We start from the raw sequence: 19,329 nt of genomic DNA on the forward strand, positions 1-19,329 counted from the left end.
TGCGTCCAATCAGGCTTCAGTGCGAAACCTACATGTTCTGGTTTAGCATCACCAGGCAAATTCAAATTATTGTATTCAAGTAGGAGCAAAGTCATGTGGTAAATCATGTGTTGAAACACAGCACAGCACCCAATTAGCACCTGAAATTCCCTTTAGTTAAAATAACTCCCGTGGTCTTTTTTATCACTAAGTGAGTCTGGGGAATTAATAATGGATAATAAGGAGATGGCAGATGAATTGAACAGATATTTTGCATCGGTCTTCACTATTGAGGATACAAGTAACATCCCAGTATTAGCTGTGAGTCAGGAAATGGAAGGGAGGGAAGAATTGAAGAAAATTACAATCACCAGGGAAGTGGTACTGAACAACTTGTTGGAGCTGCGGGCTGACAAGTCCGTGGGTCCTGATGGACTTCATCCTAGGGTGTTAAATGAAGAGGCTAGTGAGATAGTTGATGCGTTAGTTTTAATTTTCCAAAATTCCCTAGATTCGGGGAAGGTTCCATTAGATTGGAAAATAGTGAATGTAATTCCTTTATTCAAAAAGGGAGGGAGAGAGAAAGCAGGAAACTACAGTCCAGTTAGTTTAACATCTGTCTTAGGGTAAATGTTAGAAGCTATTATTAAAGACGTTATAGCAGGGCATTTAGAAAAATTCAGGGGAATCAGGCAGAGTCAACATGGTTTTGTGAAAGGGAAATCATGTTTAACCAATTTATTGGAGTTCTCAGAGGGAGTTACATGTGCTATGGATAAAGGGGAACCAGTGGATGTACTGTCCTTAAATTTCCATAAGGCATTTGATAAGGTGCCACATCAAAGGTTATTGCAAAAAATAAAAGCTCATGGTGTAGGGGGTAACATACTGGCATGGATAGAAGATTGGCGAGCCAACAGGAAACAGAGACTAGACATAAATGGGTCATTTTCTGATTGGCAAGATGTGACGAGTGGTGTGCTACAGGGATCTGTGCTGGGGCATCAACTTTCTACAATTTATATAAATGACTTGGATGAAGGGACCAAAGGTATGGTTGCTACATCTGCTGATGACACAAAGATAGGTAGGGAAGTAACTTGTGAAGAGGACATAAGGACGCTACAAAGGGATATAGATAGGTTAAGTGAGTGGGCAAAGACCTGGCAAATGCAGTATAATGTGGGAAAGTGTGAAATTGGCCACCTTGACAGGAAGAATAAAAAAGAAGCATATTATCTAACTGGTGAGAGATTACAGAGCTCTGAGATGCAGAGGGATCTGGGTGTCCTAGTGCATGAATCACAAAAGGTTAGTATGCAGGTACAGCACGTAACTAGGAAAGCTAACAGAATGTTATCATTTATCGCGAGCGGAATTGAATACAAAAGTAGGGAGGTTATGCTTCAGCTATACAGGACATTGGTGAGACCACAACTGCAGTACTGTGTACAGTACTGGTCTCCTTATTTAAGGAAGGATGTAAATGCATTGGAGGCAGTACAGAGAAGGTTTACCAGACTGATACCTGGAATGGGTGGGTTGTCTTACAAGGAAAGATTGGACAGTTTAGGCTTGTATCCGTTGGAGTTTAGAAGAGTAAGAAGCAACTTGATTGAAACATATAAGATCCTGAGGGGTCTTGACAGGGTGGATGTGGAAAGGATGTTTCCTCTTGTGGGAGAATCTCGAACTAGGATTCACTGTTTAAAAATAAGGGGCCGCCCATTTAAGACAGAGATGAGGAGAAATTTTTTCTCTCAGAGGGTCGTGAGTCTTTGGAATTCTCTTCCTCAAAAGGCAGTGGAAGCAAAGTCTGAATATTTTTAAGGCAGAGGTAGATAGATTCTTGATAAGCAAGGGGGTGGAAGGTTATCGGGGGTAGGTGGAAATGCGGAGTAATCAGTTCAGCCATGAACTTATTGAATGGCGGAGCAGGCGCCAAGGGCCGAGTGGCCTACTCCTGCTCCTAATTCGTATGTTTATAATAATAGTTTGTTCCCCCCTCCCCCGCCAAGGCTCCCTGTCCTCAGCGACCCCCTCCCCCAACCTTCCCCCGAGCAATTTACTGCAAACAGTGAAGCAGCTGCTTTAAATACAGGCTGCCCACAGTCTGAGATTCTGGTGACCGGTTTCATTAGTTTGTGAAAGCAGACAGTAGAGGGTGGTGGCAGTGGCTGCCTGGATTACCTGTTGCACAGTCAATGCAGCACCTTGTCCAACTCATGTCCAAATCAATGGGTTGTCCTTGATATCATTCTCCATTCCCTCCTCGCCTATCAGTTCATTGGGCTGTAATATTATTTTCAGATATTTGCCAACAATCCCCACAGTGAGAAAAGTCACACAAAACGCACAAATCTCTCAGATTCAAAACACAAATAGTTCTTCATGTGTCTGAATAGATTTAACTACAAGCGATATTGAATTTATCCCTAAGCTCCCACTGACAGTGGATACAAATGATATTAATTTTAAAAATATATAAAAGAAGAAGATTTAGCGCAAATGTTGCCTAAAAGTACCTAGGCTCCGAAAGTTACTGGACCTTCTTATCTCTACGTTTGTATCCCGGAAACATTCCTCCCCAAGTAATTGAAATGAGTTTGGTTTTACACATGAGTGGCCCGGCCAACTTCCTTATCAACACTGATTTATCTTTCATGTGTGAAGAGGTAATTTAATGGAAACAGTGAACATTTCCAGTTAGATACCGGGCTGGTCTCTTCCTTCCAAGCATTGCTTAGTTTCAAAAGGTGCAATTTGCAGCGAATAATTATTATCTATTAACAATGTCTGTAAAATTTGCTCTCCCTTTTAACAGGACACAGTACATGACTTTCAATTGGTTACCAATCGCTTTTGTAGTGAATTAGTTGTTAATGAGTTTGGAAACCATGAAGAAGTTTTGAAAAATGAGAAGGTGTGGGAGAAATTTATCACAATGCAGTGATACAGCCGTGCTAATCCACCCCTGCTCAGAATGCCATTTAGAAAAGCAAGGATTCGGCAAGAGCTCAATTGCAGTTTTTACGTGGAAACTGCGCCATCTGTCTATGTAAAAGAAATCGTTCACAACTCATTCCTCACAATAAAAAGTTAATTAATTCAATCCAGTAACACATTACAGCCAAAAAATTAGCATTCTGTTGGAAAGGCTCCCGCAGGTCCTAAATATTGAGCACTTGATCTTTATCTTGTGTTTACAATTTTCAAAAATAAAATTTTAAACACAGAAAGAAGTCTAAATACCTGGTTGTGGGGAGTCCGTCCCGTCTCTTCCATTCCCAAGACCTGGAGAATCTGCCTATTTCTAGTGCGTTTTGATTTTATCTCAGTTTTCCAACATTGTTTTCTGTATATATCTAGCAAGGTCGCTGTTATTTCAGTAGTAGCTATGCCCGTGTTTAATCGTTCTGTCTTGCCCAAGACAGTCTTTTTGTTGCTCATGTGGGACAAAACCAAAATGCTGCAGTTGCCGGAAATCTGAAATAATTATCTGGGACATTGTTCCCAGAATAAAACTGAGCCGGAGTGAGTTACCTGCTGCTGAATGGCAAAAGCCACTCTTCCCTGTGTGCCTGCTCTTTTTTACATCGACAACACAAGCACTAATAAACCCTCAAAAATCAATATAACAAATAACTCCAGGGAGAAAGTTGCGAGGCAAAAACCCAGGGAAACACTGAGGGAGAGTTGGAACTGGGTGACTTGCAATGGGTGTAAGGGGGTGGAATTCAGCAAACATTTGGGAATTCTAAGACAGACTGGTTTGGGAAGGGCTGCAGAGGACACCGCTGACATTACTGAAGAATGATGTAGACTTTAGATGCATTTATTCCGGAGTTTATCAGTGCCTAGACAAATGCTTTATAGATTTATAAGGAATGAGACACGTGCAAGTCATTTCTGTAACTGCAACGTGTCCAGAAAACAGATACATCTGTTGATTTTTTTTTATCCTGACGGTAAAACTATACATGAGTGGGGTTTCAAATTCCGCCCCCCCCCCCCCCTCTTTAATTCTACAACTAATACTACATTAACCGAGAAAACCAGTCGTGAAGGGAGCAGTGATTCTCGCAGTGCAACAGATCCAATGGCTCCCCTCAGCCCAGCCAAGGTGAGTTTTCAGCCGCTCTCCTCGGGACCTTTACACCCATGTGTTCTATTAGCCCCATGGGAAGGTATCCTCATTCTGATCCTTGCATAGAAGGCGCCTGTTGTTCGTGCGCGTTGAGAAATAGATTGAATCAGTGAAAGATAATCATGTCTCTCGGTTTCGGTGTAGATAATCCAGCCTGCAATAGGGTAGAAGCTTTCACCCTGGTTATATATACAGCATCTAACAGGTTGTGAATTGTAAAGGTTGGATCGTCCCCTCCCCCACCCCCCCCCCCCCCCCCCCCCCCGCCCCCCTCTCTCTCTCTCTCTCTCTCACTCTCTCTCTGTCATACTACGTCTCTATGGGCTAGGTACAGTGGCTCAGAGGCACCGCCAGAGCCGAGGGAGACCACTGTCCATCATTCCAGGCTAAACATGCCATCACAACCCTGACCCGCCTATCGCAGCCGTGCCATTTAAAGTAGAGAACGACAGAGAGCGAGAGAGAGAGAGAGAGAGAGAGAAGGTAATAAGTCAAACATTTGGAAATAACCATAATAAAACATAAACCTGTTACCTTAGCCTGCGAGCAAAGTAAGTAGAGGGGAAAAAAATCCGTGACGACCAAGCACAAAAAGGCAGTGACACCGGCGGGACTGGCGCAGCTGATTCTGTGCGCTGACTTCTCGCTCCTCTTGACTGTATCTTCACCTGGCTCCTCGCTACTGCGGGATTTACCTTCCCATTGAAGAGTTTTTTATTTAAATTCTTTTGTCCTCGAGAAGAAGGATTGTCCCTGTAAGCAAGACTGAGTCTCCCTCCCATTCCCAAGGTAAGCCCTGTATCTTTTTTTTTAAGAATGAAGCGAACACGCTTCTGTCCAAAGTTTCCGAGGTTCTCTTTACAGAGACTCTGTTGCAAGCTTAACCAGCCTGCAGTTCCTCTGTTTTTTTAAAACAACTATGTCCATAAAATGAGGGGTCGGTTGAGTCGTTTCTGCAATGACATTGCCCTTTTCCATGCTTTGTGTTCTTTTTATTGTAATTGTTCTCTATGATTGGAGATGTTTTTAATGGGAGAAAGGGGAGGAGTCATTGATCTTATCTTCAAAAACGTGTGTCAGGTCTCCTCAATCATCTCCCATACAGCTCCTCTACTTGTTTTCCCATCAGCAAGATGCCTGTCCTTCATCAGACACAGCAGAGCTGTCAGTTGTAATGGTAAGACATCAACAGCCCATCAGCCAGCTAGAAAACAGAAGATTTGTCTTTTAATAAATCAAAAAAGTCAGTTAGAATGTGGTTAAGAGTAACTAACATCATTAATTGGAACCCTGTTTGCAAACTGAGGAAGGGGATCCAAGGCGACAGTCTGTAGTGATAACTGTGTTGAGTTGTTAATGCATTTGCAGTTTTACGCATTTACAATGATTGTCTGACAAACAGGAGGACTTTTAAGCAGTGGAGATATTGGCTGGGTGGCATTGCATTGTGATAACTTTGTCCCGCAAATGTCGAAATGATAGACAATGTGTGTTGCTGAAGACTGATCTTGAGATGGAAATTGGTTTCTGTCTTCACTTTCAGATGTCGCCTAGTCGCCAACGAAGGTTCTTCTCACTGTAGCCGCTCTGTCGCCTTGCAGCCAGTTTGGGAGTCGCAATGGCGGCCGGAGTCGCGGCCTGGCTGCCCTTCGCCCGGGCTGCTGCCATAGGATGGATGCCAGTGGCCAACTGTCCCATGCCTCTCGCCCCAGGCGACAAGAATAAAAAACAGGACGAGCTCATCATCCTCAATGTGAGCGGGAGGCGCTTCCAAACTTGGAAAAACACCCTGGAGAGATTCCCCGACACGTTACTGGGCAGCACCGAGAAAGAGTTCTTCTTCCACGAAGAAAGCAAGGAGTATTTCTTTGACCGGGATCCTGACATCTTCAGAAACGTGTTGAATTTTTACAGGACGGGCAAGTTGCACTATCCGCGGCACGAGTGCATCTCTGCCTATGATGAAGAGCTAGCTTTCTTTGGCATCATCCCTGAGATCATCGGGGACTGTTGCTATGAAGAGTACAAGGACAGAAGGAGGGAAAATGCAGAGAGGTTGATGGATGACAGTGACTCTGAAAATAAGGCGGAAGGCAACTTGCCTTCGCGCACCTGTCGTCAAACCATGTGGAGGGCCTTTGAGAACCCGCATACCAGCACCTTAGCCTTGGTCTTCTACTATGTCACTGGTTTCTTCATTGCAGTCTCGGTAATCACCAATGTGGTGGAGACGGTGCCCTGCGGAATTGGCCCAGGCGATGTCAAAGACCTACCCTGTGGAGAGAGATACGTAGTGGCTTTCTTTTGCTTAGACACTGCCTGTGTCATGATCTTCACTGTTGAATACCTTCTACGACTTTTTGCAGCCCCTAGCCGCTACAGGTTCATGAGGAGCGTGATGAGCATCATTGATGTCGTGGCCATCATGCCTTATTACATTGGCTTGGTGATGACCAACAACGAAGATGTGAGTGGAGCCTTCGTGACTCTCCGGGTGTTTAGAGTCTTCCGGATTTTCAAGTTTTCTCGCCATTCCCAAGGGCTGAGGATCCTCGGTTACACCCTGAAGAGTTGTGCCTCTGAACTTGGATTTCTCCTGTTCTCTCTCACCATGGCTATCATAATCTTTGCCACTGTGATGTTCTATGCTGAGAAAGGGTCGACCCACAGCAAGTTTACAAGCATTCCCGCCTCTTTCTGGTACACTATTGTCACCATGACAACTCTTGGGTAGGTCCTATTTTTTCACCCTTTGTTGTGATTGATACATATCAGTTTTCCAAACGCTACCCTGTCTCCGTGTGAGACCATTGGCTCCAATGTTCAACATGTATGTTTACCCAAGTGGCGCCTGCCTCAATAATCAAGAAATTGTGCGGATTTTTACAAGGCACTAACGTTATTCAGCTTTCAAAATAATCTTTAATTAATAGATGATAAACGCGCCTTTTATTTAGTAACATGGGGCAAAGCGTTGAAAGTAGAAAGGATTAACTAAATATCGCCTTAGCTCCAGAATACAGGTATAACTTGGTTGATTTGACGAACAATCTGGATATTTGTAATTACATTCTCAGAATTAGCACTGTTTAATCTCCTTTTCTAAGCAGTACCAGGCATTACCAATAGTTATTGCATCGCACTGAAACAGAAAGGCAGGACCAGATATTAATCTTCGTCAGGCAGGGAATGAGAAAGTTTATTTCACAAGGAGACTGTGCAAACGAATGAGTGAAAAATGACACGTAGGCTGTTAGAACTTAAACGGTGCTTATGTCTCTCTTAGTTACTGGCCATTTTCCCTAGTTACTGCACGCTTCCACTATAAGGCAATGGGTTAAAAGCCATCCCTAGAGCATTTTATCTATTGTAACACCAACTCTTGTATTTCATTTAATCAAGAAGGAACATAGAAAAAGCACTTGTAATTTCTGCTGTTCATAAAACGGTCTGTATAGCGCAATAAGACGATAGATTTTCTTGCAATAAAGGGCTGACTTGCTTTGAGAAAAGATCAGGCTGTCTATATAATCTGACAGATGTTTCGACGATATACAATGTGACACACACAAATAAAAATGTTTTCTCAGAACTCTCGGGCTAATGACCTTGAGGCTTATTTGTTGGAGTGAGAAGACTTATGACAACAGTAATAAAGTTTTTACAAGAGAACTTCGTGGCTGAAGTGCTACCTGGTGTTGAATGCTGATTACAGCCCCTGTCCGTGGTGCTGAACCTCGGTTCCTGCATTTCCAGTAAGGTAGCTGCAAATTGGCGGTGAAATTGGTCATTTCTCGGAACGATGGTTGTTCGTGCGTTTCATGCTGTCCTTCTCGCAGACTTCAATTTTTTTTTTGGCGATATGTTACTGCTACATCGAACAAGGACGATCTAAGTTACTTTCTTTGTCAGCCATGATTCATTGGGTAGCACTCTTGCTCCTTAGTCAGAAGGTAGGGGTGTCACCTTCCACTCCCGAGATTCGATCGCATAACCCAAGGCTGACACTCCCATTGCCAGTACTGAGGGAGTGCTGCCCTGTCGGAGGTGCCCTCTTTTGGATAAGGCCTTAATCCAAGGACCTGTCTGCCCTCCCAGGCTGGTGTAAAAGATCCCATGGCACTATTTTGAAGGTGAGCAAGGGGCGTTCTCCCTGGCGCACTGGCCAATATTTACCCCTCAACCAACATCATTAAACAACAGATTATCTGGTCATTATCTCATTGTTGTTTGTGGGAGCTGGCTGTGTGCAAGTTGGCTGCTGCATTTCCTACATTACAACAGTGACTGCACTTCAAAAAGTACTTTGTTGGCTGGAAAGTGCTTTGGGACATCCTGAGGTCATGAATGGTGTTGTAGAACTGGAAGTTCCTTCATACTTTCTGGTGACTTTGTTCAACAGTTGACCTTAGCAATGGCAAAAACAAATGTGAAGTAAAATTGCATTGTTAGTGCAAACTGAAGGTATTGACCAAAGACAGAGACCTTTTTGATGGGACTACCTTTAGAGCATGTGAGTGTAGGACTAGTCTCCTGGATATAGTTATGATTATTATGACTTTGCAATTCACATTTTATCAGTCTATGATAATAGTACATTTTTATTTGGAAATTCACAAGGAAACAAAAATCAGTGCAATTATACAAATTCAGATAATTTTTAAAAAACAATCAAACTTTTATTTCTATTATCGTCCTGAGCCCCTTTCATTTATCGAGCCTTAGGGGTTTCTTGGGTAGATAAGAAAGATAAGGCAGAAGCATTTGCAACAATCTTCAGCCAGAAGTGCCGAGTTGATGATCCATCTCGGCCTCCTCCTGAAGTCCCCAGCATTACAGATGCCAGACTTCAGCCAATTTGATTCACTCCACGTGATATCAAGAAACGACTGAAGGCACTGGATACTACAAAGGCTATGGGTCCTGACAATATTCCAGCAATAGTACTGAAGACCTGTGCTCCAGAACTTGCCGCACCCCTAGCCAAGCTGTTCCAGTATAGCTCCAACACTGGCATCTACCCGACAATGTGGAAAATTGCCCAGGTATGTCCTGTACACAGAAAGCAGGACAAGTCCAACCCGTCCAATTACCGCCCCATCAGTTTACTCTCAATCATCAGCAAAGTGATGGAAGGTGTCATCAACAGTGCAATCAAACGGCACTTGCTTAGCAATAACCTGCTCAGTGATACCCAGTTTGATTTCCAACAGGACCACTCAGCACCTGACCTCATTACAGCCTTGGTTCAAAAATGGACAAAAGAGCTGAACTCAAGAGGTGAGGTGAGAGTGACTGCCCTTGACATCAAGGCAGCATTTGACCGAGTATGGCATCAAGAAGCCCTAGCAAAACTGAGGTCAATGGGAATCAAGCGGAAAAATCTCTGCTGGTTAGAGTCATACCTAGCGCAAAGGAAGATGGCTGTGGTTGGTGGAGGTCAATCATCTGAGCTCCAGGACATCACAGCAGGAGTTCTTCAGGGTAATATCCATCTTCAGCTGCTTCATCAATGACCTTCCTTCAATCATAAGGTCAGAAGCGGGGATAAAAACAAAAAATGCTGGAAACACTCAGCAGGTCTGGCAGCATCTGTGGAAAGAGAAACGTTAACTCTGCTTCTCTTTCCACAGATGCTGCCAGACCTGCTGAGTGGTTCCAGCATTTCTTGTTTTAATTTCAGAATTCCAGCATCCGCAGTATTTTGCTTTCATTATTATTACAGAAGTGGGGATGTTCGCTGATGATTGCACAATGTTCAGCACCATTCCTGACTCCTCAAATACTGAAGCGGTCTGTATAGAAATGCAGCAAGACCTGGACAATATCCAGGCTTGGGCTGATAAGTGGCAAGTAACATTTGCGCCACACAAGTGCCAGGCAATGACCATCTCCAACAAGAGAGAATCTAACCATCGCCCTTTGACATTCAATGGCATTACCATCGCTGAATCCCCCACTATCAACATCCTAGGGGTTACCATTGACCAGAAACTGAACTGGAGTAGCCATATAAATACCGTGACTACAAGAGCAGGTCAGAGGCCAGGAATCCTGCAGCGAGTAACTCACTTCCTGACTCCTCAAAGCCTGTCCACCATCTACAAGGCACAAGTCAGGAGTGTGATGGAATACTCTCCACTTGCCTGGATGGGTGCAGCTCCAACAACACTCAAGAAGCTCGACACCATCCAGGACAAAGCAGCCCACTTGATTGGCACCCCATCCACAAACATTCACTCTCTCCACCACTGACGCACAGTGGCAGCAGTGTGTACCATCTACAAGATGCACTGCAGCAACGCACCAAGGCTCTTTAGACAGCACCTTCCAAACCCGTGACCTCTACCACCTTGAAGGACAACGGCATCAGAAGCATGGGAACACCACCACCTCCAAGTCACACACCATCCTGACTTGGAACTATATCGCCATTCCTTCACGGTCGCTGGGTCAAAATCCTGGAACTCCCTTCCTAACAGCACTGTGGGTGTACCTACCTCACATGGACTGTGGCGGTTCAAGAAGGCAGCTCACCACTACCTTCTCAAGAGCAATTAGGGATGGGAAATAAATGCTGGCATAGCCAGTGATCCCCACTTCCCATGAATTAATAAAAAAAAGAATAATTTATCTCTGAAGATTGGAAATGACTATCCAAAGTCATCAACAGTGAATGGCATTATACTGTGATAACTCAAATCTTTCTAAAATCTGAAGCAACATTTGACTTGGAGATCATATTCACATTTAAATATATATCCATTCTTCAAGAATAAATCATTTTTGCTTAAATAGAATCATTTTATATGACATTTTTTTAGTGTCTCTAGGACAAGGTACAGACAGCATACAAGTATTTTTAGAAACATGAAAAAGCCATTAGGCCAAACCAACCCATCCATTTTTGATATATCCACTCCAACTTTGTGTTTTATCACCATAATATCTAATCCTTTCTCCCTCCATAAATGCACTTGATTGTCTCGTCAACTCATTTACACTCCCTGCTTCAACAACCTTCCCTGATATCTTATTCCATAACTCTATTACATCTTATGCAGACAACTCCCATCTGACATCGTTTCCTGCTCCTAACCTCTTTTTTTTGTTTTGTTCCCCCTGGTATTTGAAGCCTTCACCATGCTCAATAATTTGCTTGTATCAGGTAACATATTATTCTTCAGCATTATTGCACATAAAGAATAGAATTCAAAGTTTAAGAAAAATGGGAATATTGAGGCTCCAGTGCACTGCTTTAATATTTATTGCTTCACAATCTAGTAGAATTTTCCTTTACATTATCTCTTTTGTCTTCCAAACTCTTACACCACAAACCAATCCCTCCGTTAATAGGTTGTAGAAACAGTCTGCCATCTGACATTTTGCAATTCCCTTCTTGTCCTAAGCCCTAGAAAGTGAAGGTCCAAAAAATGGCTTGTATCCTTCCTTCTCTCTCTCTCTCTCTCTTTCCATGACCTCTTCTCATCAGCTGTACCATACATAGTAACAGGAGTAGGCCATTCAGACCCTCAAGTCTGTTCTGCCATTCAGTTTGATTGTGGCTGATCTGTATCTGAAACCCATTTACCTGCCTTTGATCCATACCCATTGATTCCCTTACCCAACTAAAATCTGTTGAACTCAGTCTTGAAGGTTTCTATTGACCCAGCATCTACAGCCTTTTGGGGGTGAGAGTTCCAGATTGTTACTCCCCTTTGTATGAAGAAATACTTCCTGACTTCAAGCCTTAATGGCCTACCTCTAATTTTTAGGTTAAGACCCCTTGTTCTAGATTCACCCACCAGAGGAAGAAGTTTCTCTATATCTACTCTATCAAATTCCTTATAATTTTAAATACCTCAATTAAATAGCCTCAATTTCCTATACTCAAGGAATTACACACCAACAGCCTGGGTATTCTGCTGCAAGTGATTCACCTCCTGACTCCCCAAAGCCTTTCCACCATATACAAGCACCAAATCAGGAGTGTGATGGAATAGTCTTCACTTGCCTGGATGACAGCAGTTCCAACAACACTCAAGAAGCTCAACACATTCCAGGACAAAGCAACCTGTTTGATCAGCATCCCATCCACCAATCTGAACATTCACTCTCTCCACCACTGCAGCAGCAGGTACCATCTACAAGGTACACAGCATCAACTCACCAAGGCTTCTTTGACAGTACCTTCCAAACCCATGATGTCTAGCATCTAGGACAAGGACAGCAGGGGTACGGGACCACCACCATCTCCAAGTTCCCCTCCAAGTAGCCCACCATTCTGACTTGGAAATCAATCACTGTTCCTTCAATGTTGTGGTCAGGATTCTGGGATTCCCTGCCTAACAGCACTGTAGGAGTACCTTCACCACATGGACTACAGAGGTTCAAGAAGACAGTTCACCACCACCTTCTCAAGAATAATAAGGGATGGGAATTAAAACCAGCCTTGCCAGCAATACCCGCTTGTGAGTGAATGAAAAACAAAGCCTATGCAACCTGTCCTTCTAATTTAACCCTTGAACCCCTGGTAACATTCTGGTGAATCTTTGCTGCACCCCTTTCGAAGGCCAAAATATCCTTCCTGAATGCAGCACTTCAGAATTCTTATCCCACATAAACAAACTTGGCTTGTGGAAAGTCATAGGTGTAAATGTGGAATCTACCACTTTGTGGAACTGCTTAACAGAAAACTACCATATTTACCACAATTAGTGGGATTCTCAGCTCAGGGATCATTATTGGCATGATTCACATTTGCATTACTCAAAATGTTCTTTCCAAGTGAACTGGAAGCCATTTTCTTTTTAGGAATGGTGGAGTGCAGATTACAGAGCAATAAATCTTCGTTTTCAGGCAGCTAGCAAATGGACGCTTGATAACAAATTGTGCATTATGACTAAACAACAAAACCACATTAGCTTAAAAGAGAAGCAACCATTCTTAGCTAGAGCTTAATAGCTGAGGGATGAATAGTTAAATCTTTATACGAAGAAAACACGTTCATCAGAATTGCGTTTTAGATTTGTTCTGTGGAACCTGAAATTACAGTTGAGATAAGGGAGTGACTGCATTCTTATTTTACCTTTGTGCTTAAATATAAGAAGGTAACTTTCTTATCATTTTAATTCTCCAATGACCATTAAATAGAACACAATATTGATGAATGTTGGTGATTGTTGCAAGCATTTGATTATAGCTAACTTCAAATGTGTTAAAATTGGGCTCCTTAAATGAGCATGTAAAATCCTATGGAACTCATTTGTTGTTTTAATGGATGAGTTAGTTCCTTTTAAATTAATGAGGCTTGCATTTGTACACTAATATTCCTAAATCCCAATTTCAAGGCACATGGCAGGATGTGTGTTTGTTAAGGTTGGTGCCTGTTCATTTATTTAAGTGCCTTGGAGTTCTTTCATAGTAAAAGTGAGTAAAATTATTGTGCCAATAACTATGTTTTTTATGATTTGTGCCAGTAACTGATTTGAATAAATCTCCTACTGCAATAACTGGGCAATCCATTGAAAATCAGTAGAGGTTACAGAAATGACTAATGACTTATGTGGAGAGACTGGAGAAGATGGGATTGTTCTTCCTGGAGCAGAGGTGGTTCAAGGGAGATTTAATAGAAGTGTTCAAAATCATGAAGGGTTTCGAAGGAGGAAATAGGGAAAAACTATTTCTAAAGGCAGAAGGGTCAGTAACTCAAGGAGAGCCAAAGGGGCAGATGAGGATAATTTTTTATTTTAGAGATACAGCACTGAAACAGGCCTTTCGGCCCACTGAGTCTGTGCCGACCATCAACCACCCATTTATACTAATCCTATATTTCTACCACATCCCCATCTGTCCCTGTATTCCCCTATCTATACTAGGGGCAATTTATAACAGCCAATTTACCTATATTCATTTTTGACTGATTTTATGCTGGTTTCTATCATTTCTGGGTATGACTGGGGAATGCCAGCAGTTGCTTGCCAAAGCAATGCAGAGGCTCTTGTAGTACAAGAGTCTGAAAGGGTTAATGTTTGAGACAGTGAGAGTAACCCCTCCCACTGTAGTGATGAGATGTAATAGTCACATGCTTTTTAGGCTTGAAAGAAGCTAGAAGCATCATGAGTGCACATAGTTATGTATATAAAATAAATGAGTTACTATTTAGCCACACAAAGACTCTGAGACATCTGTAAACAACACTCGAACTATGCTTACAACAGTTCTGTCCTGGGGAAACTCAAGGCTGTGGGTTAGTCAATCAGGGAACTACATTTATGCATCTTTTTGGTGGGCTAGAACTTAACGACTAGAACCTACCTGTGTTTTTCCTTTGTCCAGTCCCAGAGCATTAATGGGAGGAATTACACCTCAAAAAAGACCCATGAAGATTGTCCTTTCTCCCCTTCCCCACTACATGCGAATGATGGCCAGAGAGGGACGTGGTTTGCTATATGGCCTCATTTTAACACCCTTTTTTCCCAGTTTTGCCAGTAGAAGATTAATGCCTCAATGGAAGATGAATGGAGAGCTGGCCAGAGGCACTGTAGACTAGAAGTCCACAATGATTCTAGAGCAAATTGTGGGTAAGGATGGTTAAAGTATAGATTTTCTGTCAATTTAACATTTTGTCGTGTATAAGCTTTTCAAAGTATTATAAAAAGACTTAAAGTTTTTTTAAAAAATCTTGTGGCCTGAGCTTTGGGAACAAGTGGAGCATAGGAAAAGGAGGAGGCCATTCAATCCCTCGAGCCTGTTCCGTCATTCAATTAGATCACGGCTGATCACTACCTCAACTTCATTTTCCCACCTTTGAACTATATCTCTTATTACCCTTACCCATCAAAAATGTATGAATGTCAACCTTGAAAGCTCCAATTAACCTCCAGCATCCACAGCCTTTTGAGGGAGAGCGTTCCACATTTCTGCCACATTTTGTGTGAGGAAGTGTTTTCTGATATCACTCCTGAACAGCCTGGTTCAAATTTTCAGAATATGCCCCCTTGTTCTAGATTCTCCCACCCGAGGAAATAGATACCCTCTTGATCCTTTCATCATTTTAAATACTTCAGCATGATCACCCCTCAGTCTTCCTTAGGCCTTCCTCTTTCCCTCTGTTCTGAGAATGAAGACAGCACAGATTAGCAAGATGATTGCAAAGATAACAGACTGCACAGGAACCTCCAGCTCCTGTCCACTGCTACCCATGCCGTCTTGTCTGTGAATCCAGGGGTGAAAGGTTATCGGGGGTAGTTGGGAGTGTGGAGTGATCAGTTCAGCCATGAATTTATTGAATGGCAGAGCAGGCTAGAGGGGCTGAGTGGCCTAATCCTTCTCCTAATTCATATGTTCTTACTTTGACTATGTTAAATGGACCCTAAGTGATGTAAGGACATGCCTCCCTCATGGAATCAAAGAATAGTACTGCACAGAAGTAGGCCATTCATCCTATTGAATCTGTGCCAGCTCTTTTGGACTGCAGTCCAATTAGTCCCACTCCCCATCTCTTTTCCCATAGTCCTACAATTGTCCCTCCTTCAAGTCTTTATCCAATTCCCTTTTCAAGGCCACTGTTGAATCTGTTTCTACCATCCTATCAGGCAGTGCATTCCAAATCCTAGCCATTTTCATCATTCGCCTCTGGTTCTTTTGCCAATCAGCTTAAAATTTTGTCCTCTTATTATAATACAATAATTGAGTTGTATCAGCTGTCGGATACCTGTGGTCACTGTTGCTAAGGGAGACTCCCATTTGCCTACGGTAGCCTGATGACATGTTCCTCCAGATCTACCAAGGCTTCTGTTTGCAGCTCATTCTGCAGCTCCATCGGGCTGACAAATCACCCACCTTGGACCAAGTCATTCTGCACAAATCCCATCAGTGACGAATGTAAAACTCACTGGAAACAAACCTGATGATCTTCCTGGTTATTTAAGACCTGAAGAGAATTGGGCTGATTGTGTGACGAGTTGCACTGACTACTGGCAGTGCAGTTTCAGAGCTATTCCAGCATTAAATCAACCTCGGCCACTTTTGTATTACAGATTTGACTTGTGGGTAAACCTTGGCTTTTGGGAAATCTAATCTTTGTAAATCTTGGAGGGTTTGCACATTACGATACTTGGGATAATTTCAGGTGGTAGAAATATGCAGCAGGTGTAGCAAAACTAGGGACTGAAATCACAAACATGGTGGGATTTCACATTCAGGAGATAGACTTACTGTGCTTCAGCACTGCACCAGTATGATAGCACTTCTCAGCTTTAACTGAATTGGTACATGAGAACTCCAATGGCATTGCTGGTGAGAAGAAAGCTTCACTTTAAAACTTTCTTTTGTCAGTCAGTATTGGCAAGACAGTGAACTCCACTAGCAAAATGTAAACTGTGCAGAGGCACTGATGAGAAGTGAAATGAGTTCTTTTTATGTTGTCTGATGCGACATAAATGAGATGCATGGAGTTCAGTTGGTTGAAGATCTCAAGCAGGTTTATTTACAGCAAAACTATTATACACAGTACAGAGTTAACTATTTACAGAACTTGCCTCTTGGTGTTATAGTGGCAGGGTGAATCTGGCTTCCAGTAATCTGACCTGGTACTTAGATCATTAGCATACTAAGATCTTAAAGCGGCATCACTCTTAAAGGCAATCATACAGCAAGAGGAACTTTGCAGCTGTGAGCAGATATGTATGCAGACATGTGCAGGCATACATGCTGACATGCATGTAGGCATGCGTACGTGTGACTATCGTTGCTTGGTCACAGCTTGTTGCAGGCATGTGCCAATTTTCATCTTTCACATTTCAGAAATAGTCTTCAGCTCATTGGGATGACATACTTGGGACCACAGATACAATTCCCCACCAGTTGCTGCCATGTAAATTGGCATAATCAGAAAGTATAAGTTATTGTTTCATAGTAACTTTACAGCATTGCTGCTCTACAAGCAGAGCTCTGTGTGCAGGTATACATATTGAGAATTTGAGTATGAGCTCTATGATTTCCTGGCTATTCATTTTAGTCGCAGCAACTGGTGGGGACTTGCATCTATAGTTCCACGTATGTCATCCCAGTGAGCTGAAGACTATTTCTGAAATGTGAAAGATGAAAATTTAGCCCTTTTGAATCACTCCATCTTAAAGGAACCTTGAAACTTTACGTAGGGCCAACATTTTGAATGCAAGATCCTTACCTTTGGCAATAAAGCCACTCATGGACTCAGTCCTGTCACAAACTCCTCCTGACCTGAAGCTCAGTGCATGCATCACACTCTTTCAACTGTTCCTGCCTTTACGCCCCTCTTCCTCGTTCCACTCTACCTTTTCATGGCCGAGGCTTCATCCATCCCAGCCCACTCTTTTACACATCGTATTCTTGTGATCTGGATTTTTTTTTAAGTTTATTTGTTTCATGGGATATGGGCATCGCTGGCCAGGCCAGCATTTATTGCCCATCCCTAATTGCTCTTGAGAAGGTGGTGGTGAGCTGCTTTCTTGAACCGCTGCAGTCCATCTGGTGTAGGTACACCCACAGTGCTGTTAGGAAGGGCATTCCAGAATTTTGACCCAGCAATATATTTCCAAGTCAGGATGGTGGGTGGCTTGGAGGGGAACTTGCAGGTGGTGCTGTTCCCACACATTCGCTGCCCTTGTCCTTCTAGGTGGTAGAGTTTGCAGGTTGGGATGATGCTGTCTAAGGAGCCTTGGCGAGTTGCTGCATTGCATCTTGTAGATAGTACACACTGCAGCCACTGTGCATCAGTGGTGGAGGGAGTGAATGTTGAAGGTGTTCGATGGGGTGCCAAACAAGCAAGCTGCTTTGACTTGGATGGTGTTGAGCTTCTTGCGTGTTGTTGGAACTGCACTTTTGAATTCTATATCCCTAGAAATAAATCCCAATTCTTTGTTAGCATATTTAATTACTTTGCTGACCTGCGATGCTGGTTTTAATGATGTGCTCACCTGTATCCCTTTGCTCTTCTTATTTTTCTTATTTCCGTTACTGGAATGCCAGTAGTGATGTCAGTGACTTCTAGATGCATGAGATAAATCAGAGGCTGGGAATTCTGCAGCAAATAATCCACCTCCTGACTCCCCAAATATTGTTCACCATCTACAAGTCACAAGTCACAGTGTGATGGAATACTCTCCACTTGCCTGGATTGGTGCAGCTCTAACAACACTCAAGAAGCTCAACACCATCCAGGACTCGTTTGACACCTATCCACCACCTTAAACATTCACTCCCTCCACCACCAATGCACAGTGGCAGCAGTGTGTACCATCTACAAGATGCACTGCACCAACGCACCAAGGCTCCTTAGACAGCACCTTCCAAACCCGCGACCTCTACCACCTAGAAGGACAAAGGCAGCAAATGCATGGGAACACCACCACCTGCAAATTCCCCTCCAAGTCGCACATCAACCTGACTTGGAAATATATCACCATTCCTTCACTGTTGCTCAGTCAAAAATCTGAAACTCCCTCCCGAACAGCACTGTGGGTGTACCTACACCAGATGTACTGCAGCAGTTCAAGAAGGCAGCTCACCACCACCTTCTCAAGATCAATTAGGGATGGGCAACAAATGCTGGCCTTGCCAGTGGCTCTTATAACCCATGAAAGAATTTTTAAAAAGTAAAATTAAATGAACAGAATGCTTTCTAAGTTACTTCTAACATTATCTATCAGGATAATATTAGGTTCAAATATCTGATTAATTTACTAAAATACTTGTTATTGCTGACCTAATGGTATTGTAGAATCTCATAACATAATGACTTTAAAAAACATTAACACAGTGTATTAGTCAGATAATGCACATTTTGCCTCCTCAGTAAAGTAGAGCAAATCTCACAATAAAGGCTTTAAAGAAATAAAAGCAAAATACTGCGGATGCTGGAAATCTGAAACAAAAACAAGAAATGCTGGATTCACTCAGCAGGTCTGGCAGCATCTGTGGAAAGAGAAGCAGAGTTAACGTTTCGGGTCAGTGACCCTTCTTCGGAATGTTCCGAAGAAGGGTCACTGACCCGAAACGTTAACTCTGCTTCTCTTTCCACAGATGCTGCCAGACCTGCTGAGTGAATCCAGCATTTCTTGTTTTTGTTAAAGGCTTTAAAGAGGCTGCAGAAAAGATTTACAAGAATGGTTCCAGGGATGAGGGGGACTTCTGTTACAGCGATAGATTGGAGAATCTGG

General features: G+C 42.8%; 1 protein-coding gene across 3 annotated transcripts in view; it reads left to right on the top strand.

Moving 5' to 3' along the window:
- Nucleotides 1–5,744: 5,744 nt before the first annotated feature.
- Nucleotides 5,745–19,329, top strand: part of kcnd3 (potassium voltage-gated channel, Shal-related subfamily, member 3) — a 313,717-nt gene continuing 300,132 nt past the window's right edge. For all 3 annotated transcript variants that reach the window (XM_068057481.1, XM_068057482.1, XM_068057484.1), the window contains exon 1: nt 5,745–6,856. In XM_068057481.1, coding sequence (XP_067913582.1) covers nt 5,745–6,856 — 1,112 coding nt within the window. The remainder of the gene's footprint in view (nt 6,857–19,329) is intronic.

This window comes from Heterodontus francisci, chromosome 25 (genome assembly GCF_036365525.1).
Source record: "Heterodontus francisci isolate sHetFra1 chromosome 25, sHetFra1.hap1, whole genome shotgun sequence".
Taxonomy (NCBI): domain Eukaryota; kingdom Metazoa; phylum Chordata; class Chondrichthyes; order Heterodontiformes; family Heterodontidae; genus Heterodontus; species Heterodontus francisci.